This window comes from Colius striatus, chromosome 1 (genome assembly GCF_028858725.1).
Source record: "Colius striatus isolate bColStr4 chromosome 1, bColStr4.1.hap1, whole genome shotgun sequence".
NCBI classification, from domain to species: Eukaryota; Metazoa; Chordata; class Aves; order Coliiformes; family Coliidae; genus Colius; species Colius striatus.
Genome location: NC_084759.1, coordinates 63,006,758 through 63,032,357, shown reverse-complemented (window position 1 = coordinate 63,032,357; position 25,600 = coordinate 63,006,758). Strand labels below are relative to the sequence as shown.

Sequence of the window (25,600 nt, the reverse complement as noted above, 5' to 3'; positions counted from 1 at the left end):
TCATAAGAAAGATGCTCCAGTCTCCTGATCATCTTGGTGGCCCTGCGCTGGACTCTTTCCAGAAGCTCCCTGTCCCTCTTGAGCTGAGGAGCCCAGAACTGGACACAGCACTCCAGATGAGGTCTCACCAGGGCAGAGTAGAGGGGGAGCAGAACCTCCCTTGACCTGCTGACCATACTCTTCTTGATGCATCCCAGGATGCCATTGGCCTTAGCCATGAGGGCACATTTCTGATTCATGGTTATTTTATTATCAACCAGGACTCCCAGGTTTGTCTCTGCAGAGCTGCTCTCCAGCAGGTCAATCCCCAGCCTGTACTGGTGCACGGGGTTGTTCCTTCGCAGATGCAGGACTCTGTACTTGTCCATCTAACTCTTGTTTAATTCAGCCACAGAACAAATGTTACTGGGGTTTTGAGATAACTACTCCACACAGCTACAACAAAAGCAACCTGTGCTTTTATTGATGTGTACTTGTTGATATGTCTTACAATGAAAGTTTTCTAACCATAGCATAAAGACTGAACATCAACAAGCTTAGTTAGTTCCTGTCTTCATGAAAAAACACATAATTTTCTCTTTTTTAATACTTGTGTTGGCAATGTTATCACTTTCTGGCCATATGCTAATGTAAAATCCCAGGTTTACCTGGGTACTATGCAATGGGAATAGGGGTAGCTGCCTCTCTTGTCCCCTTCTTTTTTTCCTGGATGACATTTAGTTGGTATAGCCTCAGCCAGCAAAAGGTTAGTCCAAATAAGTCTTCTAGGCTTCTTCTGCAGTCAAAAGGAGGATGGTGGATCTGCTCAGGTCTTGTAGTTTTTGCTGTCAGGTGCTTAACAGTGATGGTCTGAATGCTCAGCACCAGGTCAAGAAGTACTCTGGCTTGGCCATCAGAATATATACCAAACCCTCATTCTCCCCAGAAAAATCTGCAAGTAGGCTTAGATGCAGGTAGCTGCAACATTACCTATGGCCTGGGACTGACTTTCAGCTACTTCAAATGAAACGAACTGAAAAATACAACTGGTATTTGCTGTCTGAAGGCACATGAACATTTAGTTCTTCCAGAGCTTTAAAACTGTAATGCTAGCCTCTATGTAGGGGCCATAGTCCCAACACAACATACTCCCAACACTAGAGCTAGCTTTGTCTCAGTGGTTTTTCAGGTCAAAATAGGTGTCTTCCTTGATCAAGGAGGACTCATCTCCTTTGTAGCACATGCTGGAATCGGTGTAGTGAATCCTGCCTTTAAAGCTTTGAAGCCTCTTTGTATTCCATATAATCTGGTTTTAGACCAATTCAGGCTGACATGTTCTTCCTGAGCCCATTGATAGGAATGTCAGTTGGTGTGAGTCAAGCCAGTTACAGCATGCTTGCTAGAAGTGAGCTTAGACAAGAAATCAAATACAAGCAGCCAGTACAGTTTGTGATTGCTATCAGTTTGGGAAAATTTAGACTGAACGGCTTCAAGGGAATTCCTTACTATATATTACAGTGTCATAAACTATCTAGGGAATTTGTGAAATAAGGTAAATCGTGTCAGACACACAAAACTCCAACCACTTAATATTTTATAGTAAACAGTTTCTTTTGATCATGTTTTTGATATAAAATTAATCAGAGTTTAAATAACTTTGGACATAACACTTGATGCACCTTTCACCTAACTATATCTTCCAGGTAGTAAAAACACTCTTCACTGTCCTTTCAGTTTCCATTTTCCACATATATTCTTTTCTACACACCTTTGATTTGTTTCAGGCAGGTAAGTGCTATAGAAGCAATGCTGCCAATATCAGAAATACCAGCTCTGTGCAGTCTCACAGTCACTGAAGGACATACATGCAAGTAACATTTTTGAGAAGTGTATATCATCATATCAAATACATCAGCTTAAATGATCTGACAGGACTGGTGGCCCTTCAGAGTTACAGTGATTCTGTTTCACCTCAGAAGCACTCTTATGTCTTTATTGGGTGTAGGTATTAACATTTCCCAATTGCTTTACTTACTGCTGTCATAGCTTTGGACCGTTCAATGAGTCAGTCCTTTTGCATAAGGGTATGACAGCAGCTGTAGAGAAAAAAGGAGACAGCCTCCATTTGGAGAAGATATGAGTATCTAATAATGTACTTCTCTTTCAAAAACCAAACTGTTAATGCAAACCAAATGGTAGCTATGCGTAACCCACCTTTCATTTTCTCATGCACAGGGACACTAGAAAATCCACAGCAAGGAAAGAAGGTCAGGATAAAATAGTCACATGCAATGGAAGTGACAGCATCAGTTGCTTGTTGAGTGCATGGGGATGTTCACTGTGTAAGTCAAATTGCCACTAAAAGCCCTTTAGCTAGTGCAGTGAAAGAATTCCTGCAACTAAGAGGATTAACAGTGTTCCTTAAGTCCATAATAGAAATTCACTGATATTAGCAGCAATAGCAGTTATGCTTCAAGGGCAGTTTACAAAGCCATAAGCTTTGTATTTAAAGCATAGCTTTACTTCACCTTGAGGCATTAAAATGATTGTTTCCATTTCAGTAACAAAAATTCCCAATACAGCCAGTCTTCAACTGATAAAATATCCTTCTTACTAGCTTCAATTCCTAAACTTAATAGTGACATTAAAATAATTAACTCTAAAGCCTCTTGTGTGACTTCATGGCTTACTCCTTCTGTATTTGTTGCTATTAACTCACTGTGTGCTCCCAACCGAACAAAGTGCTCATGTGCGTACTTAAATCTCAGTTCAGCCAGTGTAGAGCCAGAGCCTAATGGATTCTAAGAGTACCGAAGCACGTGTTTCTTTTTAGTCCCTGTTTCCACAGAGACAGGATTCACTCTTGTTTTGAACTTAGCAGCCTAAATACTGATAAAGAAAGGATTTATTTTTAAACCAGTGAGCTCTCTTTTACCATGTTTATTTATCTGAAGCAAAAAAGTATTTCATCAAATTTACTATTAATCCATACAATACACTGAAAGGTAGATTATTTGGAGCTTCTGTTTCCTACAGTTTTTAATACCTTGTCATGCTTTGGAGTGGGTTTGGTTTGAGTTTCCTTTTTTTTTTTTTTTACTTTTTAACTTGTTTCTGCTTCAGGACAGAATCAAAATGGGAGAGGAGAAAGCTCATCATAACTGACTTGAGTCATTGCTTAGTTTGAAACACTCCTAGGCTGTGTAAAGGTTTATTCATACCAATAAATGGAGAGCATTTCTAATTTTCTTTTGTTAGAAACATATTAGAGAAGACTGTCGTACTTGATTGGTTCATGAAGGAAGAAGGATGATCTTTTTCCAGCTTTTTTTTTCTCTGTTGCAGCTTTTGCATTAAAAATGCCTTGCTCCCTTCTGTTTGTTTCAAGAAGCTGTAGGAGTCTAAATGTTTGGAGATTGGTGGACTTTCCTCATATGATTATTATTATTTTGTTTGTCTCTGGTATTGGTAGTACTGTTGAATATTTGATCATGTCAAAACAACTGATACTTAGAGAGGCTGGCAACCACACTACTTCTCATTAGTTGCCTTCTCTTTCCTGTGCAGTTCCAAAGCAGTGAAGAAAATGTGGTTATTTAAGTGTGAAATGTACAAACATAGACCCAGGAATAATGCATCAGCCATAATAAAAATTTTGTACACTGTTTCCATATTTCTTAATTAGTGTACATTATGTAAAGGACAATTATGGCATCCACTGTTTAGCTGTACAAGCGTATAATAACTGACATTATTTTCCATCTTAATAAATAGTTGGAGAAAAGGAAACTGATTTGAAGGACAAAACACACAAACAGCCTCCCTGATTTTTAAGGTGCAATATGCTCATGTCACCTACTTGAAGTGGCTATGGATGCTGGATTCTTACCATGTAGTTTCTCCATCTAGTGGTTAGATGGATGTGATGATGTATATTCTTCAGAACCTTTCAAGATGTTTGCATGGCTGCATTGAGGAAGGAGGAGAGACTAGTGTAAATGCAAAAAAAAGAAAACATGAGGGAATTAAAACAATTAGGTTAGACCTTCATCACTGAAGCTTCAGCTTCTTAATACCTATCTTTAACCCATGTGTAAAAAAAGAAAACATCTTGCCCATGGATGATGAGAACATGTACAGTTGTACATGTTAGTGCCTTATAGGGTGACTTCGGTATGCGCCTCTGGCACTGTGAGCCTCACAGTTGCCTGCAGTATTCATCAGCACAGCTTCTGTGTACAACCATCCCGCAGGTCTTTCATTGCATATGTGCTGCCTTCTGAGCAGGTGAAGTGTCACCAGTACTCCCTTGGTCAGCTAAATCCAGAGGGAGCTGAGAAGGGGCTGCAGTATGTCAAACTTCTGGCACAGGACAGGGCAGGCTGTTCCCTTTGGCAGGGCACTGCCCAGGGCTCTTGTCCCATATGGAGCCATGTGGTGGCTAAGAAAAGTATTAAAAGTGGTAAATCTCTCACAGGAGGCAAGGAGCTGCCTATCCTCTTTTGTCTGGGCTGGAAAGCCAGTGTTTAGCTTGAAAAAAAGCCCACGGGCCCAGCTGTGGTTGCTACCTGGCTACTTCCTGCAGAACAGACTGACTTAACTGGTTAACTTGACCAATAGCAGGGTCTGAACTGACCTGTAAATGCCTAAATTCAGTAACCAGAACCTGTTACTCTAAAATAATTTCCTCTGGCCCATAGCCATATTGTTATTCTTTCCCATACCATTGTACAACAGCTTTCATGTGTTTGGAAGATGCTGGCTTGCCTTCTGCATGGAAAAGGACAGATTGTTCCCTTCTCTGTCTAAGGAAAGAAGAGACGTTCTCTTTAGAGAAAGCTAAGGAAAGAAGCATCAAGTACATTTGGGGTTCATTGCAGGAGATGCCTAAAAGTCATTTGTCCTTTGTACTCACCATCCTTGTCCTCTCTGTGGCAGTGGGAACAGAAATTAACTTCTTGAAAAAGAAAGTTATTTTAAAAACCCCTAAAGTTGTAATTTGCTCATTCTCAGGATCTGGACTGTAAATAAATCTTGTTATAGAGTTATAATCTGTGGTACGTAAAAATTAAAACAAGTGACTTAGCTGGTGTAAACATGGAAGTGAAAGACTCTGTGAGCATGATAGCTAACTAAGTTTGCTTTCCAATAGGTCTGTCTTATGATAAATTAGTTTTAAACTAAATTACAGAAGACTGCAGCAGAATGTCACCCTTAATGGATACTGGGGACACATAAAAATGTCCTATTTCAGGAACAACTGTGATCAGCGTTTTCTCCTTTTTATTTATCATAAGAGGAAGATGAGAGGAAAAATATAAGCAAAATCAAAATATAACCTAAACTAGAGTGGATTCTCTGATGTCTAATTCGAGTTCATGTCACATTGCGTTTTTCTTGGTAGTGGAAATAAGTATAATTCTGCTCTACTGATATACAAAGAGCTTGATGTCAAAGACTCCCATCGACCTAATAATTTTCAACACCTCAAACAAATATACAAGGAAGCTACTACACCCAACAAACAAATTTATTAACCTATTGACACAGACACAATGACAATGCAGGCTTCTCTTCCTAAGGAAACTTAGAGGTTTTGCCCAGGCTGGATGCCAGCTGACCCTCTGGGTGGTGACTGACATTGGCCCTGTTCGCTAATGTTTGCTACCAAAACCTTGCCCAGGCAAAGCCAATACAGAAAACAAGACAGAGATGTGATAATAGAAGGATTCATACCAAAATCACACCCACAGTCACTTTACTTTTACATATATTTCCTTCACTTGTTTATGAAATACGTTTTATCCGTGCAAGAGGGTAAATTCTTGCAAACTCAAGACCAAGATATCTAAACACAGAGGAAAAATGTGCTAACATGCCTCTGCCTTTATTGAAGATCTTTAGATGTGGATGCTACATGTGTGGCTAGATGAGACTTTGCATTCATCGATTAATATTAAACTTCTAATATAGCTTCAACTGATATGGAGTCCTGGATTCTTCAGTCAGAGGAAATTCCCATTAGTCATGAAAAATTCAGTTCAGAAAAGCAATAGGGTATTGGACCATTATCTATTATTAATCCTTTTTTCTAGCTAAAGTAATTGTGAGATAAACATAAAGAACTTGTTTATTCTTTCTTGAAAAAAAGAAAAAAAAAGAGTATTCCCCAGTGTTTTCAGAAAATATGTTTTTTATGTTGTAATTGCCTCTTGACAGAAAAGCGTTAAAAGTCTAGACAGGAAAAATAAGTTACTTTTCAGCAGACTAAGTTTAATGTGTATTTTATTTACTTTTAACAGGAATATTTTTACTGAAACTTGAGATCACAGAATCACAGAATCTTGAGGGTTGGAAGGGACTTCAAAATATCTATTCCAACCCCCCTGCCAGAGCAGGGTCACCTAGAGTAGGTCACAGGAACTCATCCAGGTGAGTTCTGAATGTCACCAGAGAAGGAGACTCCACAACCCATCTGGGCAGCCTGTGCCAGTGCTCCATCACTCTCACAGTGAAGACATTTTTCCTTATGTTTCTTTGGAACCTCTTATGTTCCAGCTTGTACCCATTGCCACTTGTCCTATCATTGGACATCACTGAGAACAGCCTGACTCCATCCTCCTGACACCCGCCATTTACCTATTTGTAAACGTTAATGAGATCATCCTTCAGTCTTCTCTTCTACAAGCTAAAGAGCCCCAGCCTTTCATCATAAGGGAGATGCTCCACTCCATCATCTTTGTGGCCCTGCACTGAACTCTCTCCAGCTGCTCCCTGTCCTTCTTGAACTGAAGGGCCCAGAACTGGACACAATATTCCAGATGTGGTCTCACAAGGGCAGAGTAGAGGGGTAGGAGAACCTCTCTTGACCTACTGCCCACAGCCCTTCTAATACACCCCAGGATGCCATTGGCCTTCTTGGCCATGGAGGGCACATTGCTGGCTCATGTTCATCCTGCTATCCACCATGACCCCCAGGTCCTTTTCCCCTACACTACTCTTTAACAGTTCATTCCCCATTTGTACTGGTACATGGGGTTCTTCTTTCCCGGATGCAACACTCTACTTGACCTTGTTCAATTTCATTAGATTTCTCCCTGTCCAGGTCTCATTGAATGGCAGCACAGCATTCTGGTGTGTCAGCCACTCCCCTGAGTTTAGTATCATCAGCAAACTTGCTGACATTGCCCTCTGTTCCCTCATCAAGGTCATTAATGAAGATATTGATCAGTACTAGTCCCTGCATCAACCCCTGAGGGATTCCACTCAATACAGGCCTCCAACTAGACTCTGCCCCATGGATGACAACTCTCTGACTTCTTTCCTACACTCCAGAAGGCTTCGACCTCTAGAAGTCTCTTCCAACCCCTACCATTCTGTGATTCTGTGAGGAGAAACTTTCCTTCGAGGACGAGGGAGCCCTGGCACAGACTGACCAGGGAGGTTATGGAGTCTCCTCTGGAGGTTTCTAAACTCGCCTGCACAGGTTCCTGTGTGACCTGATCACAAGGTCAACCTGCTTTAGCAGGAAGTTGGACTGGATGATCTCTAGAGATCCTTTCCAATCTCTATCTGTCTGTGTTTCTATGATTCTGTGAGGGCTAAAGCCAAACAGTGTTGCCATATTGCTTTGCCTTCCATATGTGCTTACACAGTTACATGGTTGTTTCTAATTTGCAGTCTGAGACATAAACACAAATGTTATGCAAAAGCACCCATACCACAAAGAGGTAGGTAATGCTTCATTTCCCCTGCATTAGCATGTGTGCCCGGAAATAGGATAAGATATTTAACTTGAGTGATTAGTAGCTTCTACCTTTAACTGTATTCTATTCATTTACAGAGTTATGCACATCAGTGTTCTGCATCGGCTTAAGTCTATTCATTTCAAAATTATTTTTCTGTTAGGTAAAGTTCAGAATGCATTGTATTCCAGGGAACTGCCTTTTTGCTTATTTATGTTTGTAGCTTTACAGGGATTTAATTCCCTCAGGTGCAGTTTACTCTCAAGTACCACATTCAGGAGCAAAATGACCTTAAAGTAGACAAAAATTACATTTATCTGAGTACAAGTCTTAATTGATACAATTTAAATATTCAAATACTTCCTGAAATCCTGCTGACACATCAGAGTTTGCTAAACACATGTTGGAGCGAATTTGGGGAATTAACCACACTCTAGGGAGACCAGTGTGCTGAGGCTCTGTCTAGAGTCAGTGGAGAGAAATTGTCTCCAAAATTAACCTCCTTGTCAAATTTGCTTTTCTTTCTTGGCTGCAAAGTTGGCTTAGGGACACCAGCCTTGCTATTCTGGAGTTAATATTTCCAAAAGTTTCCTAAGAACTTTTTCATAATCCCAATAAAATGAGGTTAAGTTGCCACACCTGACCTGTACCCCACTGTGCTGACTGCCATGGGCTTTGGATAAACCTAATGACCATCTCACAGACCTACTGCATGGGAAGCTTGCTTTTAAATAACACTTGTGCATGGTACTGAATGTGTGTTCTGTGTAGGGAAAGAAGCTTTATCCTCTCAGTTATCACCACTGCACTCAGCAATATGAACACACTGGAAAAGCATTCTGTAGCTGTCTGCAGAAAAATTAATTCTCACCAAAGTTTAAAAATGAGAATTGGCTCTTACGTGAATGTCTATTACTTGAATGTTTAACCTTCATTTTCAAGCTCTAGCCTCCAAAAAGGCATGATGCTTCAGTCCAGAACTGGTCAAAGGAGAGTACATTTTGAAGCATAGACTGTAAATACTTCCACAGCACAGCTGAGTTTGCTCACAGATTGTAACTACTAGTTAGCAAGTTAGCAAGATGGACTGTTGTACCATCAACTAGAAACTGTTAATTTAAATCTGTGCTTCCTGTTTACCCAGTTTTACTCCATTTTTCACAAAACCCCAATACAGTAGCTGAACTATGTCAGTATTCAGCACACTTTTTTTAAAGAGTAGAAAAAAATGTGTTTGGTAGTTATCAGGAGCGAGGCCCATTTGCCAAAATAGTAAACTATCTGGAAGAAAGAAGTCTAGAAAGGATTAATCCTATCACTGGAAACATCATAACATGTTGTTTGCAAGGCTTCTCTAGTGTCCTACTCCAAGTGCAACCATTGCCATTCCAACTCCAGGCCAGCTGAGGTTTTATGTAGCCAAACCTTGGAAACATCCAAGGACAGAGGTACTAAGCACAGTCCTAGTGTTGGTCTGCTGTTTCCTTACCTCTAACAGAAAACCCTTCTGTTGGTTCACTTGTGCTTCATAATGCTACTCCATCTGAAGCAAGTCCTGCGTATTAGATTAACGTCAGTGAGAACATTGTACAAAATGCCATACCTGAAAAGCAACTTGAGATGACCTACCACCTATTAAGGACTAGTTCCTTAACCTCATCAGATTTCAGCTTTTTTTTTATTTTGCTCCAACCTTCACTGTGACTCTGGCAATGGGTTTATGCTGGCATGCAGCTTGGTGCCTACAGGGCTTCTCCTAGTACCTGCTGGAGGTAATGAGGCTTCCCATTGCATTTGCTCACTTTTGGGTTTCCTATTTGTTTTATTTCTGGAACCATAATGCTGATTATCATTGCTAAAGCAATCAATCCAACAGCTTAGCTTCTTCAATTATTTATTTTCTCACCATCCCCTAGGTTGGAAAAATCCACAAGAACGCTGCCCGCAAGAGAGAATACCACGTACTGTTCATGGTGATCACTACAGTTATATGTTACCTCGTGTGCTGGATTCCGTATGGAGTTATAGCATTACTTGCAACATTTGGTAAGCCAGGTACGGTGACTCCAGTTGCAAGCATCATACCATCCATCCTAGCAAAAAGCAGCACTGTTTGCAATCCCATCATCTACATACTTATGAATAAGCAGGTAAGACATATATTATTTTAAAATTGTGTTTCCTTTACCAGCTGTTAGGTGTTCTTGACCACTGTGACTACCAGTCCTATAGATGTGTCTTTACAAGAAACATACAAGACTTGTCCGCATGATATTACTGGAGTCTTGGGATGGAAGTGTTTGCAATCAACAATGTATTGCTAGATAGGAAGAATAGGCAAATGTTTGCTTACTGAAATTGCTTGTGTTCTGAGGACACACCGTGTGTTAATTTGTATGCTGCAGAGTTAGTTGCCAAAGGTATTGGCATCTATTTACAAGAAGAATACTCAAATGTTTGAGGAGTGTGGGGAAGAAAAGAGGAAAGAGAGGAGGAAGGGATTTTGTGATCTTGAAAACTATATAAAGGAGGAGACCATTTGCAAATAATATTTTCATGACAGATCCCCTTGAAAACCAATGGTCATCGCAATTACAGTTTTTGTGGACTTCTGCATACTTCCTACTAAATTCTCAGTTCAGCTACACACCCAAACGGATAATGAATTTTGTCTTATGAGGACCGAGGCCTATTCTAACCCTTCTAAAATGCCTAGGTACAGTTCAAGTTTCTTATTCCTGTAAATGGTATTTTCAGTATACAAGTTAAACTGCCTAATGTTTCTGTGTTTACAACTCTAACCCTGAGGTTTTACAATGGCAGATCTGGAAGTTTCAGAAGTGTTTTGCAGTAAGAAATTTGGAAAATATGCATAGTTTATGAAAACACTTTCCCTTTTTCATTACAATTGTTCTCAATTTCCCGTCTTCATTATGTCCATCATATTATTATATAGCAGATAAGCCTCCTTTACCATTTTTTGCTCAGTGTATGCTGGAGCCTACCCTTAGTATTTATCAACAGCAGCAGTATATAATGATGGAACCTAGACAAGGGAAAAGTTGAACGTAACAGCTAAATATATTCCAATTTTGCCTTAGCCTGAGATCATTATTATTCTGATTTATGTACCCTAAAGTTCTTAAATGAGGAATGAATCTGACTCTGGAGTTTGAAGGAAAGACCTGGGGCAAGAAATGAAACCTCCCTGAAATCAGAAAGGAAAAGTACTATTGACTTCCCCAAGACCAGGGCCTAATTTCCAAAGTCTAGTTTGAGCTGACATTGAAAAAGATGGAGCTCCATTTGAAAAGTGCTGAAGCAAAATACTAACTTTTTCTACTTCCTCTCCCCTTTTACAAATCTAGTGGAAACTTCTCAACAGCAGCATCTGTCTTGTTGCTTTATTCTCTGAGCAGTTTGACTGAGATCCATGACTGCTGTGAGAAGCCTGACCGTGCTGTGATAACCAGAGCAGACTATAATATTGACAACAAGAACATTTTGCCTTTGTCTTTACACAGAGGGCACATCTCAAATAGCAAGATTATGGAAGGCAGGGGAAAGTTACAACATCTTAAAACACATGAACTCAGCCTGAGAGTTCTGAGAACAGAAACACACACACAATTAGCTGTTCTGCCAACCTAGCGTCCACAGATATACACACAATTAAGCCCATTCTTATATTCTAAAAGTGCTCCAAGCAGTTATGGAAACTGAATTCTGCAGCATCCATGACTTATGAGACAGTCACGCTGCTGTGGGTGTGCTGAAGAAAAAAGCAAATTCTTACTGTTGAGAAAAATTCGATTACCAAGAATAAAACCAGGGTGCTTGAACATCACAGAAGTATAGCAAGTTGTCTAAAACCACTCTCCTTACAGTATCTGCCACTTTCAGCTAGAAAGGAAATACTTGTTCCTCAATATGGGGTTTACTTTTCATCTAATTTATCGTATCTTATAAGATATGATAAAGATCAGTGTAAGGTGATCTGTCTACAAGGGAAAGATCTGGTAGGATAGTTGTGAGGTGAAGTGGGCTGTTTTTTAGCAGCAGGAACTGAAAAGGCTGTGCAACAATCCAGGAGCACCATGGCAGGGAACTGGAAACAGTTTCTTAAGTATTCTTCCTAGTCTTTCTTTGAACACAGACCGTTTCAATAGTTTCCCATTGTCTACTGTTCCACCACTGCCACCATTTAACAAAAACATGCAAGGGGATAGTCAAGTCAGTCTTGCCAGCTGGAAGTTACTGTGTGGACTGGGTTTTTTTTCATAGTTAGCTTCCTTATTGATGCAGAAATCAGGGTAAAAATCAGCCCTGAAAAGGAGCTTAGATAGATTAGGGGTAAATACATTTCACTATAATAAAACCAAAGTAATACCTAATGCCCAGCATTAATCTGCAGCTCTCATCTTCTGTGCCACTGTGTGTTACCAGTAAAAATAATTGGGTTTATCTGACACTGAGGAATGAGCTTCTCTCAAAAAGGGTGAAACACATCCCTCCATCTGTTCTGCTTCCTTTCAGAATGGGAACAATCGTAACACTCTCATCTGATGTGTCACCAGTGTTCATGGTACTCTTTAGTTGTTCTCATTCTTTTTTGTAAATTTGACACCTCAGGAAAAGCTCTCTTCTTTCCATCAGTCAGCACTTCTGGGCTTTGTGCTTAGCTGAGAATTGTCACAGAGGGCTGGTGCCTCCCAGCACAGAAATTATCTGACCAACATTTTTCACAGTAGTCTTTTCAGATGTGAGATGCCACAGTATACTATTTACTCCTACATCTTATAAATATGCTGAGAACATATGGCTTAATTTTTAGCTCTCTGTACACATGGAAACTTTTTTTACTTTGAGACATACCCTGAAGATTTCAAAACAGCATTGGTTGACTGCAGCTGTGGTGTTAGCTTCCAGCTATCATAAATCAATGTGGGATATTGTGGAACCATCAGCCTCTGAATCAGCCTTAAAGCTTAGCCTGCAGAGCACACCTTTAAATTAACTCCCAAGCAGGCCCTGGGTCACCTTCATGGTCCAGCAACCCCAGAGAAAAAGTTTTGTCTTTGCCTTTGCCTTCTGCACTGACTTGAGGCAATAAAACGCTGAGGAAAATGGTGAGTTTATTTCCAAGCACAGGGATTCCCTCAGGTGGGACAGCATGGAGCACTCTGTTCTCCTTCTCCCTCTGCTCTTCTCCAGGAGGAGTGAGATGTACCTTTTAAGCTGGACTGTTACTGAGCTAATAACATGACACACACTTTGTTGACAAAGCTGTAAAACACTAAATTGACTGAGACTAAGTGATGTTTGGGGGAAGCTGGAGGAGACAGTAGAGGAGACTCCATTTCACCTGTTTTTTTTTTTTTCCTAAGGATGGCTCTTTTGGCCCTTGGCAACATGGTTGTTTGTGCTTGAGGCAGGCCTTCCCAAAGGGTAAGTCCCCAAAAATGCAGCACACGGCCAAGTACCATGCTAACTGGTCTGGCACTGTCTCCCAGTTGCCAGAGCAAACTGGGCAGGGTCTACATGCTTAGGCTTTTAATGCATTGAGTCCTTTGCAGTTATACAGTTAATGTAGATATGCAGATTTTCCATTTCATCTTCTCTTACCTTTCTTAGTGTCTTTTATTTCCATCACAGCTCCCTGTCAGGATCACATTGTCTGTCTTCAAACTTCTACCCATGCAGCCATCTCGAACAGATTTTTAATGACAGCTTCAACTACCTTTCTTTCACCATGGCAGTGCTGACAGAAACCTGCTCTTTCACATGTTACCTGCAAGCAGGTATTAAATATTGACACAAAAAGTCATGGAGCTTCCCTGTAGTCTTGGGCTTGCTTTTGAGGAGTTGAACACTCAACTCGAGACATCTTGCTTGCATGTATTCCACAACACTGGAATTCTGACATGGAAGAGCTTAACTGGCTTGCATAACTGTTCATGGGGACATACCACACTGAGAACTAGGGATCATTAGTTGGAAAACATAATGGTGTGGCAGCGTCTGAGGGGATTTTTTGCATCATAAGTTTATTTTTCATTGATATGAATACCTAGTGCTTGAAGGGATATGGTTATGGATGAGACAATGGTGAGACAGTGAATCTTCACTTCTTGTTTCACATAATTTCAAGTTTGCAGTCAGAAAAAAATAGGAGTTTGATGCATTGCTGTTGACAGCCAAATCAATGTCAGGTTAAACCTATATCACTCAAAGATCTATGGAAGCTATCACTTGGAAGCCACTCGTCAGATTGTAAGTCACAACCTTTGTTGATGTAAAATAGACTTGTTCCACTACAGTTCACAGGCTTCCAGCTAATTACTCTCGCACATTTAGTCACTTAAGCAGTGCACCTAAGGCTCCCCTGGTCTACTGAAACTCAGGCTAGCACATCTAATACTACAATACAATCTAATATTACAATTGAGAAAAAAAAAGTCTACTCAAACCCTCTGATCAGTAATGTGCTATTTCTGGTTTCAGTGCCTCTAAGCAAAAGTAAGGAGGGAAAGTGTGAGGGAATGGACGTATTGGATGTGAGTAAAAGTCCCTGATTAGCGGTTTGATTTCAACTTTCTGTCTTCTTGTATTAAGATCATTGCACTTTTAAAAATAGAAGCTGACCCTGCCATTTTCCCCAAGGATTTAGAGGAGTGATGCTGGAAAGAATATACACACTTACTTGGAAACAATTAATACCATGATCTTTCCAAATTTATCGTGTATTGGGATGGGAGATATGATGTAATGGGAGGGGGGAGGGACAGTGGACTTGAATAGAGGAGAAATGAAATAGAATGAACAAACTAAGGCAACTACAAAGACTTTTTTTTTTTTCTGGTGGACAATGGGATTTGAATAATAATATACTCAAAGAAGCGTTCCTTAATGAGACCTGGACCCAGCGTGTGCAACTGTGCTTCTCACAATTGAGCACTCGGGCACACATCCCAGAGGCTGCCATGGGACTGCTCACACAACCAATTATCCTCAGATTTATCTTCATTGTTCATGTACACAAGGTGAAATAATCACCTGGGCCCAAGCCAAGAACCTCTATGGAGAGGCTGTGAAGACACAGCCTTGTACATGTGCCTTATATATACAGTTTTCTAGTGACCTTTTTCAGTCTTTTCTTTATCATACATCATGCATTGAGCAAGGAGAAATGCACACTCAGTTTGGGGAAGAGCTACACATGATAGTCATAAAAAACCCCAAAACAACATTTCCCATCTGGCTGTTTAACAGCTGTATTTTCACAGTCAATTTTCATGTGGTATTTTGCCGTTTTCAGTATTTTCAACAAAAGGTAATGTTTCATTTTTACAGCTGCGGGGATATGTGGATAAGTTAACACTGTTGGGATTTTTTTTTTAAGCTGTTTATTTTCCCACTCGGAAAACTAAGATATTTTAGCTGCATGAGAACACAAAACCACAGATCTGGAAAGATAGTATACGATACAGGGACAATTGTGTCAAACCTCATTTTGTGCTTACATTGGAGCACACCTATTAATGCCTGAAAAGAGAATCTGTTTATTTAGTTCATGACCTTGTAGAGGTTCATGGGCTTACTGTAACATTTATTATCACAAGTTGTTACAATTTTTCATTGAAATTCATGTAGATGCTAATACTCATGATCTGGTTTTTCATCTCTTCACTATTATCTGGTCTGACTTTGAGTAAGTAATAGTCATCATAAAGAAGCGATGCTACATTACCTTCTCAATCATCCAGAAATAGTGAGATCTTTTTGTCCAAATAGAATTGCATACCCAAGCTCCTAAGCTGAAAATGGGCCAAGTCAAAATGATCTCAGTGCAGAATACATTAAGTACAATATTATAGTGCAGTTCAGAAAGGTTTTGACTTTATTTCTTTCCCAACATACAGTGTTATGACTTTTTAAAGTTGAAGGGCAAAGAGAAGAAAGGTCTCAAGGGCACCTTTGCTGCTGTCTTAAGGTAAAACTGCATTTCACACAGTAAGTTCAAAATTACTTTATGAATTTCTCTCATAGCTCACAACAAAAAGATAAGTTCAGGTCAATAACCTGGCCATTTAACTAGGGTCTCAAGAAGCCCAAGCTCACCTTCATGCTGCCTCAGGCTTGATCCTTCGTGCAACTTGTCTGACTATGTTGCCATGAGCTCAGCCTGATCCTGGGTCCCATGTAGATGCTCTCTGGGGGCTGGACTGGTTTCAACATCACAGAAGGGTAGGAAGCAGACAACCAGGCCACTTGACATGCTAGTAAAATATTAAATAAAGTTGGAAACTAATAAGCATGAATGAGTGCAAACACAGGATAAGTACACGTGTTTTAGACTTTGACTAGAGAATAAAGTAATGGAAGTGATATCCAGTTTGAAGATCTTCCTTTCTGGAAAAAAAAAAAAAAGACGAAGAGCAGCAATATGCCCCTACTTTAAACAGTATCTAATATATTGATGTCTCTTCTTATATTGCTCTTATCATAGCACTGGAGAAATATGGGGCTTAACAGAAGTTGGAAGAGACCTTCGCATTAGACAAGGGAAGGGAACATGTCAGACACCTAGGGGAAAATGCATCAAGTAGCGTTTGTAGCAGACAGTAGCATCCTTTTGCAGTCTATATCCACCTTGCAAAAGAAAACAGGCATTTCTGAAAGAAATTTCTGCAGAGAAGGACATAGGAGCACTGGTGGATGAAAAGCTGGACATGAACTGGCAGTCTGTGCTTGCAGTCCAGAAAGCCAATTGTATCCTGAACTATGTAACAAGAACTGTGGCCAGCAGGTTGACAGAGATGGTTCTTTCCCACTATTCTGCTCATGTGAGACCCCACTTGGAGTCCTGCATGCAGCTCTGGGGCTCCCAGGACAAGAAAGACACGGAGCTGCTGGACTGGGTCCAGAAGAGGGCCATTAAAATTGTCAAAGGGCTAGAAGACTTCTCTGCTGAAGAAAGGCTGAGAGAGTTGGTGTTTAGCCTGAGGAAGTGAACCTTGTTAAGGCCTTTCAATATTTAAAGCAGGCTTATAAGACAACAGAGACTCTTTACCAGGACCTGTTGTGACAAGAAAAGGGGTGATGGTTTTAAGCTGAAAGAAGATGGATTTATATTGGATATAAGGAAGAATTTTTTTTATTATGAAGTTGGTGAGGCACTGGAACAGGTTGCCCAGAGAGGCTGTGAATGAACCAACCCTGGAAGAGTTCCAGGGCAGAATGAAGTTGAACTATAATTCCTGAAGGCATCTACCTGTAACTGGTTATTTTCACAGTCCAAGGTTTTGTCTGGATTTTTTTTATAATTTACTTTGGTTTTGTTGGTTTTGTCCAAGGTAAGAAAGAAATTGCAGAAGAATTAAAAATCCTGTCAGAACAGAAATTTTGATTTCTCAACCCAGTCAGTTCTGTTACTGCATTACTTACACATAAACCAAACTGCTACCAAAAAAGTCACAAATCAAACCACTCTCACTAATTTCTAATTCTGCCTTGGAGAAAATCAATACCCAATTGGCTGCAAACTAAGACAAAGATAAAAAAACTAGAAAGTCTTGGTTCCTATCCCTTATACCCACCACTTACCACACTGCAGCTCTCATTGACTGAAAAACAGTGTGAGCTCTGCAGCAAGAGCCCTCATCCAACAGCAGGGTGCATATCTGGTAATTACAAGTTTTTTCTAGCATTCCCATATTGGATTACCTCCAGTATGCCATTCATAGCAACTAAGAGAAAGATCATTTTGAACAAGGGAAGTTCTTGCAACAGAGCAGGTGGTATGGTAACCTGGGGGAAGGAAGGGTTCATAAGAACTTGTGTTTTAGCCAGAGAAAGAATGAAAGATAGTGCCAAGGAAGAGTCAGTAGGTAAAATACACAAGAGTTGCTGAAGTTGTTTTGTGCATGTGTTAGCAGAATGTAAGGCAGTGACCCACCCTCAAGCAAAAAGACTGAGGAATTCACAATGGAAGACAGCCAATGCTATTGTACTACAAATAACCTCATGAAATGAAAGCTTTGTATTGTCTTGTGCAGTGTTCTTAGTCTCAGCCTAAGTGAAACTCTGTAAAGAACATCTGGAATAACTGTTTTCCCTAAACACGCGTTTACACGCATAGCTGAAGATAGGCAGCTTATAACCCCCAGCAAAAAACGAGCCCAGTAAGATCACATTTCTACAAATATTTATTAATTTGACTTTAGTCACAGCAGAATTGGGGCAGGAATATATCAGCATAACCCCATCACAGGAGTCTTTCTTTTAATCTTTGCGGGCTGATCCAGAAACCATAGATGGAGAACAGAAAATACAAGAAGAAACTGGGTAAGCAGAACAGCATATTGACTGTAACTAAATAAACACATTTTTCAAGTGTCAAAATACTTCTCGTTGTTATACTTTGAACTTTCAGCAAAATGGGAGTTATTTCAAAATTATCTGAAATCACTCATCCCATATTACAGTAGTAATAGACCCTTCATTTCTCCTCATGAAGTAAAATGTTACGGTAGGGACTGGGAAATTTGCTGCTGCTTCTGTCAGTCGGGATCCATCAATCACACTGCAAAGCCCTAAACAATTCTGACTTAATGAAATAGGAACAGGAAACAGAGGCAAGATCCATTTTGTTGCTATTCACTGAAGTTCTTTGCCTGTTCTTGTTTCTCACATTGCTTTAGGAACGTATTTATCATTTTTTTTAGGTAGGAGGAATTAACTAGCCCTTTTGTAAACGTGTATGGGTTTTAGCAACTCTATTTAATGCCAGGGAAGAGCATGTGCAAGATAAATATGACAACTGGTCTTTTGTTTTTCCTGCAGTGATAAATCCCATTGAAAGCAATAGTGCTGTCTCAAATCAATGTGCACTGAAGACATTGTCGAGTTGTTAATACTGTGCTTTCCTATGCACAACCCGTCCTTTTGAAGTTCAGCAGCCATACTGGTTACATTGAAGTAGAAAAAAGTTTCTCTGTGTTTCCTCGAGCAAAACAATTATCCCCAGCTTAGGATTCCTGCAGCTTCGATATCTCACTATGTTCACTTTATATGACAGCATGTATTTAATAAGAAATCAATCTAAAAAGAGTATTTTTAAATGATCAAGGATTATCTGAATAGTATGCTACATCCACAAAAACAAAGTAGTATTTCTCAGACATTTGTATATGCTCTTTTGCTTCTGCCATCCCTGCTCTTCTACCATGGAAAAATTTCGTTAGTACTTTTTCTGGGGTGCATCAAGAAGAGTGTGGCCAGCAGGTCAAGTAGTCTATATGACATACAACTCACAAGTCATGAACTTTTATCTTCCTGAGGCATGTTCATGTCATAGTTTCTTGAGCTGCTACAATAATGATTAAACTATGTTTAAAATACAAGAGGAGTCTTCTGGTTTTATAGAAAACAATCCATAAACTCCTAAACCTCTTCTGCTCTCCCTCCCTGCCCGAGGACCTCACCTGCACAAGAGACACACCTGCTGCACATGGTAGCAACAGTACAGGATGTAGCCAGTATACCACATACATTAGGACTGGGAGTGGGGAAAAAAACACTGTTTAGAAGATGACCCAGGAAAAGATTTTAATCAGCAAGCTCACTTGCAGTCAGATGACTGGGAGTGAGGCAATTTACAGCATCTGACACAGCCTGGAGTCAGCACTGGAAGCAATTTTCCCCCTCTGGCTCCTGCCATAAAATCAAGGTAACTGTGATGTCTATTGCCTGTCCTCCCGAACCCCTCGGGTTTTCTGGAGTCCTTTCACAAGCATATAAAGAGTTGTTGCTACAGTAATTATCCCTTATCTGTCAGCATCCTGTAACCAAGAAGGTATTCGATTCGTATTTGTCTATGTTCAGAAACAGGTCTCCAGAGGAAGTGGGGTTTCTTATTTCATTTGTCATACAGATGACTATAAGAACACGGAGGTGGTTGTTTAGAGTGTAGCAGTGTAACTCCATTAGTCTTTTCTCAGTTTAATTTGTGGGATTCATGTGTTTACAAAGAAGCTGAACCTCAGCAGAAGTCAGTTACAGTTCTTAACTCTACCTCAGTTCTTCATTTTAAGATCACATCCCAGCACACTAAACCTGACAGCAGCAAGATGAGCACCAACAGATGAGTTGTGTTTCTCTCCAAACATGCAGGAAAAAATAAGAACATTTATTACTACAACCCCTATTAAAAACTCTGTCCCCATCTTATAAGCTCCCTTTAGGTATTGGAAGCCTGCAGTCTCCCTAGAGCCTTCTCCTATCTGAACAGCCCCAACCTCATAGGAGAGGTGTTCCAGCCCTCTGATGATTTTTCTCCCCCCTCTGGACCTGCTCCAACAGGTCCATGTCTTTCCTTTGATGAATGGAGTAGAGGGGCAGAATCACTTCAACAGGTTCATGATGCAGTCAAGACAATTTGGAGCAGTTATCCTGAGACATATCTTTTAGCCAGATCACAACTGGTGAGCTAATAATTCAGATAAACAGAAATGCCTGTAATGAAGCTCAGCTTGCCAGAGAACTGAGCTGCTCAAGTGAAACACAGCTCACTTCTAGGAATAAAAACATGAAAGACAACTCCCTCAAAGGCATGTTGTTTGATGAAAGGCAGTCCACTTTTGCATCTGAAGTTCCCTGAGAAAAGTAATGACACACCTCCCATAGCAGTCAATGCTAAACAATAGGGATTACAGCAAAATGTTCTTTGTACCCCACACAACATAGTCCATGGGTTTCAACCTCCTACCAAGACACTGGTTTGTATGCAGCAAGACAAAAATGTCCTCTCTCATGTCACAGACAAGGAAGTTGACTGAGATGGGATGAAATACAGTGAGTGTGTTTTGTTGGTGTTGTAAATGAAAGGCCACAGTAAAACCAAAGTTGCCATATTTGAGAAACATCAATTAGTTGCTTTGTTAATGCATCCCAGCATTCAGTTTATTTCCTAGTGTAGCCTATTGTGACATATAGTAATTAGTCCCCCAATGCTACCTGCTAGGAGATGTGTGATACACAGGATGAGCTCTCATTACTGGCTGCCAGGAGTGTATAAAACAGCAACCCAACTCAACTTTTATTGTACCACTCATGTAACTAGTTTTGTCAGCATGGACTTTGAGACTCCCTGGTATGAAAAAAGTGACTACTACCTCCATTGCTCCAACTCCAGCCACTATGTAGATCAAAGACTACCAAAAGCAGCAGAATGCCTCACTCTAATGGATGTAGGAAGACTTGCAGTGGATAAATTGTGTAGCAATTTATCACAAACTGCGTGGCAAGTTATCTTTTCCCTTTATAAATTGTTTTTTGAGTAATAATTGATTAAAAAGTCTGCTCTTATTCTTTAAAACATGCTGCTGGATTCCTTGAATGGGGACTCCAGTCACTGAGCTGCAGTTTACCAGTATTTCAAGTCATCAGAGCATGACATCCTCCGAGGGCTTGACTATCCCAAGAAATTTACTGCCAAATATATGTATTCTCTCAGAGGAACCCTAGAGAACTATCTGGGGTAGACATGTTAATTTTAGAAGAAAACTGGCTTTACAGTATTTGCCTCCTTTCTCTAGTTTATTGTAAAAGCTACTTGTCAGCTTGTCTGTCTTTCCATTTGAGATTTCACTGCATTTGTGGGCAGAACAGACAGGCACCTTCTCCATTTTGTTCCATCTGCAGTTCAGTGTCATTCACTACAGGCAATAAGAAAAGACCAGCACTCCTAAACAAATGAAAACAAATGTTTTATTTACAGGAAAAAATCTGTACACTGTGCATACATAAAAATATACAAAATCATAATAGAAAATATAAAAAGTGTTAAAATGTATACAAACACTGCTTAAAAATGTGACTCCTGTAAAATCTTAAGCTTTGTTATTAGAGTACACATTCATTTAAAAAAATCATCATACAAAATAATTCTCAAAGCTATTAAAAAAGTACAGTCTATATTTGAATAGTTCAATGACTACATATTGTAAGAGTGATGAGATGATATGAATAAATGTAAGGCTTTTAGACACAACTCTTATTTCAAGAACAGAATTCTGATTACTAAGCCAGAAAGAAGAAATTTGCAGTGTCAAAATTCATTCAGTGACGCAGGTATGCCCAGACATGGGCTACTTCAAATTTTAAACAGTTAAATCAGGTATCCTCCTCAGGTGTCTGAGAGGATAAGTCCCACAAAAGATTCAGATGCTTTCTAATGATAACCTTCTGAATTACTTACTTCAAAAAACACTTTCATTTCTTCAATATGCATCAACTTTAGAGAGCAAAAAGGGAAAAATAGTAGCCATTTATTTTTGCAGTCAATGCATTTAATATTACTTTTATAATATATCTGTGTCACTGTCCATATGGCACTTTCTGTCCTTGAAAACTGCTGAAGAAAAAGAAATTAAAACCCCCACTATGGATTGGGTTGGTCTACATGTGTTTTGAACTTGTATAATTCAGTCTGTCTCTAAAACTAACGTGTTCAGTCTGTGCAACCATTGAGTATAGATAGACACTTTCTTCATTTAAGAAAAACATTGTATGAGTTCCTGACTTTGGCAAGAGATCTACAGAAACAGGTCCAGACTTTGGATGTTTTCACCAAAGAAAGTGTCCTGATCAAACCCATGCAACGTTCTAGCTAAATTTGTACAAAGAGAGTGTAGATTAGAGTGTACGAATCATGCCTCTCTCTCCAAAGGTATATATTTCTTATATCATGATAATTTCACTGACTGTATCAGAGTTTCAACAGCACAACAAGGTAATAAAGACGACGTAGTAGTTTAATCCATTAATCAATTAATGGCTGAGCCGTGAGTTTATGCTCAGGTATCCTTTAGAACTAAAAATGAATGGAACAATTAATACTTTATTTTTTTTCTAGCAAAAAGATTTTGGCTCTGAGGAAAAAAATCTTTTTTTTTTTTCATGAATAAACAGAAGAATACCTCAATTTAACCATCCAAAGGCTGAATGCATAAAATGATAGAGCACCGCGAGTCAGAAAAGCTACAGAGTTCACAGTGGAAAAAAAGAGCACAATGGAATTCAGCATAAACTCAGCACACTTCCTTGAGCTGCTGCTGTGTTTCTGGTTTGTTTCAGCCAACTGCAACTGTTGTCCACAGCACCAGGGCACAGAAATGAGGCTTGATAGCTTTTGAAGGCAACTTACTCATACTTGTCAGTAAAATGTCACAGATTTAGAACCTGCATTATTACATGAAGTGTGAAGGGAGCTCAGGAGACCACTAGCAGAGGCATTTGCTTGGCTGATGATGCATCTCAAGAGCAAGGTTTGTGCAAACTTCTCATCTACAGTGCCGTTCCACTCCATTAGTGTGTGACAGCCACACAGGACAGCTACAAAGCCATGCCATGTACCTTTTTTTCCCAAAAAAACTCTATCATCTAGCTGAGAAATGCATTTCCTTTCACAATGTCTGCATTTAATATACTTATCTAAAGCTATCACTCTCACACATTGTTATCCTGGTTAGTAAAAGACACATGGTTCATTGTCACTATGCACCCACTGTGTTACATTTATTGAACGTGATTCTTTGTGAGGATCTCTCTGCCCTCACGAGGGATGGGGAAATGCCCATTAATTCAAAAATACTTGGTGGGCTCTTGTAAAAGCCAGCAATTCCAGTGCCACGGAGCATAAGCAGTGGTGAGTGGAGCACTTCTGCAGGTCCTTTATGTTCCCCCTTTATCGAGGTGGCGGTGAGCCCTCAGTTAGCAGAGGGCACACTCTGCTTCAGTTGGAAAGTTAGCATGCTTGCACTTGTGCTAAAAACAAAAGAAGGACAATGCAAGGTAGGGGAGTAAAGTCTTGTTAAGCTGCCACAAAGTGTTTTGAGCAAGACCAGTGAATCATCACAGTGGGAACCAGTGTTGGGAAGGTTACTTTTTTTTCAAAGTGGGCATCACAAGTTGCTCGTCTCCCTCTGTGAGCAAGCAAGTATTTGCAGCACAGCTCTGTGGTGTCTTCTGAGGTAATGGTGCTACAAGCACCCTTGTTTGCACTTGTGGAAGGAGCACTGCCTGCCTTATAAATCTGGATAGAGCAAAGAAAAAAACTTCTGCTTGAATGCAGAGGGTCTGAATGCACACGGTCCAGCAAATTAAAAATACAGAGTTCCTTTTATAACATCTCAAGACCTGATTCTGCATCGTTATTTAAATGCTATGTTAAGTAGGTATGCTTAGCACTTGTTACACGAAACTCCATCATTTGCTTGGTTCTATACAACAGTTATGTTAATTATTCTGACAAATTACTGAGGGACTAATACAACATACTGAGTAATGCAGTTAGTATTTCTCTTCTTCATGAAAATCAAAGTTAAACATTAATGGTTGCAGACCAGTCAAAGTGATGTGGGTTTTTTTTTTCTCAGAACTTGGATATTTCCAGTTTATAGAAAAGTAGCATATTCACTAGTCCTACAAAGCTAATCAGCTCCCTCCATAGAATCATAGAATAGTAGGGGTTGGAAGGGATCTTTAGAGATCATCTAGTCCAACCCCCCTGCAGAAGCAGGTTCACCCAGATCAGATCACACAGGAACACATCCAGGCGAGTCTTGAAGACCTCCAAGGAAGGAGACTCCACACCCTCCCTGGGCAGCCTTTGCCAGGGCTCCCTCACCTGAACAGTGAAATAGTTTTTTCTTATGTTTAAAGGGTACTTTTTGTGTTCCAGCTTCATCCCATTACCCTTCGTCCTGTCCTTTAGAAATGTGATCGTTTACCCAGAGTACAGGAGAGACGGTGACTGCACTGTTCAAACTTCCTGGGTTTTGCAAGCAGAGTACCAAACATATGGAAAAACGGATTACTTCTATGCAGGTTATCTGTTCTCCACAAGATTAAATAACAGCATTATTAACTTTCAGAATAACAGTTGCAGCCATACCTAACATTGAAAAGAAATCATAATGTATGACTTTGAGAGTCTAAGGCTAATATGAGTAAAACCTATCCATTCTGATGTGTAGAGAAATCATTTATGAACTTAACTATCCACAGAAGTACAGAAGTTAGATCATCTGGACAACAGAAATTCAACAAAATTAAGACCCAAATTGTAAGACCCAAATTAGAATACTATCTGGGAAAAGGCTAAGTCCTGTGTAGGGCACATACTCATCACTTCTGAGGAAAGAAAATCATCAGACACAAAGAGCAGAGGGAGAGAAAAAGGATTCTGTGATTATACTTGCATTACTATTGACGAAGAAATAGTCGTTAATATTGTGTGCACTCTTCAACTGCTTTTCTGTTGCATAATACAAAATACCAAAAATACTTTCCACCACAATCACTCAGCTATTGTTTTCAGTGCCTCTTTGAGCTGTCTGCGTTTTTACTGAATATATATGGATAGGATAGAGCTGTGCTTTTGTGTAAATAAGTTTCAGCTGAACTTACCCTAAGAGAAAGGTACAGTTGTGTGGAAAAAAACCATCCAAAACATTAACGTTCTGCCACTCGAAAAATCTGAAACTCCAGTCTTGCTGTGAAAAATAATGCTTTAAATATATTAGCAACCAGGCAGATTTTTTAGAAGCACCTTAGAGAACATTCTTATTGTGTGTTATGAAGGAAAGTATTAGATTATCTCCAAGTGCAATCTATACTCAGTTTTTTTGGAGGCATTACAGCTTATTTGGGATACAGTCTTTCAAATGTTAAATAAAGAATGCTGATATCCTCTTCTTTTGTCAGAAAACTCCCTATACTTTCTTAACAGCAGTAACTTGTAAATAAGTGAATGTGATTTGGATCCCAATGAAATGCCTAACAAATGACATCTGTAATCCTGAACGTTATCT

The 25,600-nt window shown here is 39.7% G+C and overlaps 1 protein-coding gene across 4 annotated transcripts in view; it reads left to right on the top strand.

The window, feature by feature from the left end:
* LOC104560978 (opsin-3) overlaps window positions 1–25,600 on the top strand; it is an 85,209-nt gene that overhangs the window by 53,915 nt on the left and 5,694 nt on the right. For 3 of the 4 annotated variants that reach the window (XM_062020580.1, XM_062020577.1, XM_062020578.1), the window contains exon 4: window positions 9,641–9,874. In XM_062020580.1, the coding sequence (XP_061876564.1) occupies window positions 9,641–9,874 (234 nt within the window). Of the gene's footprint in view, window positions 1–9,640; window positions 9,875–13,111; window positions 13,173–25,600 lie in introns of all 4 variants that reach the window. The other variant, XM_062020581.1, reaches the window with a different exon arrangement.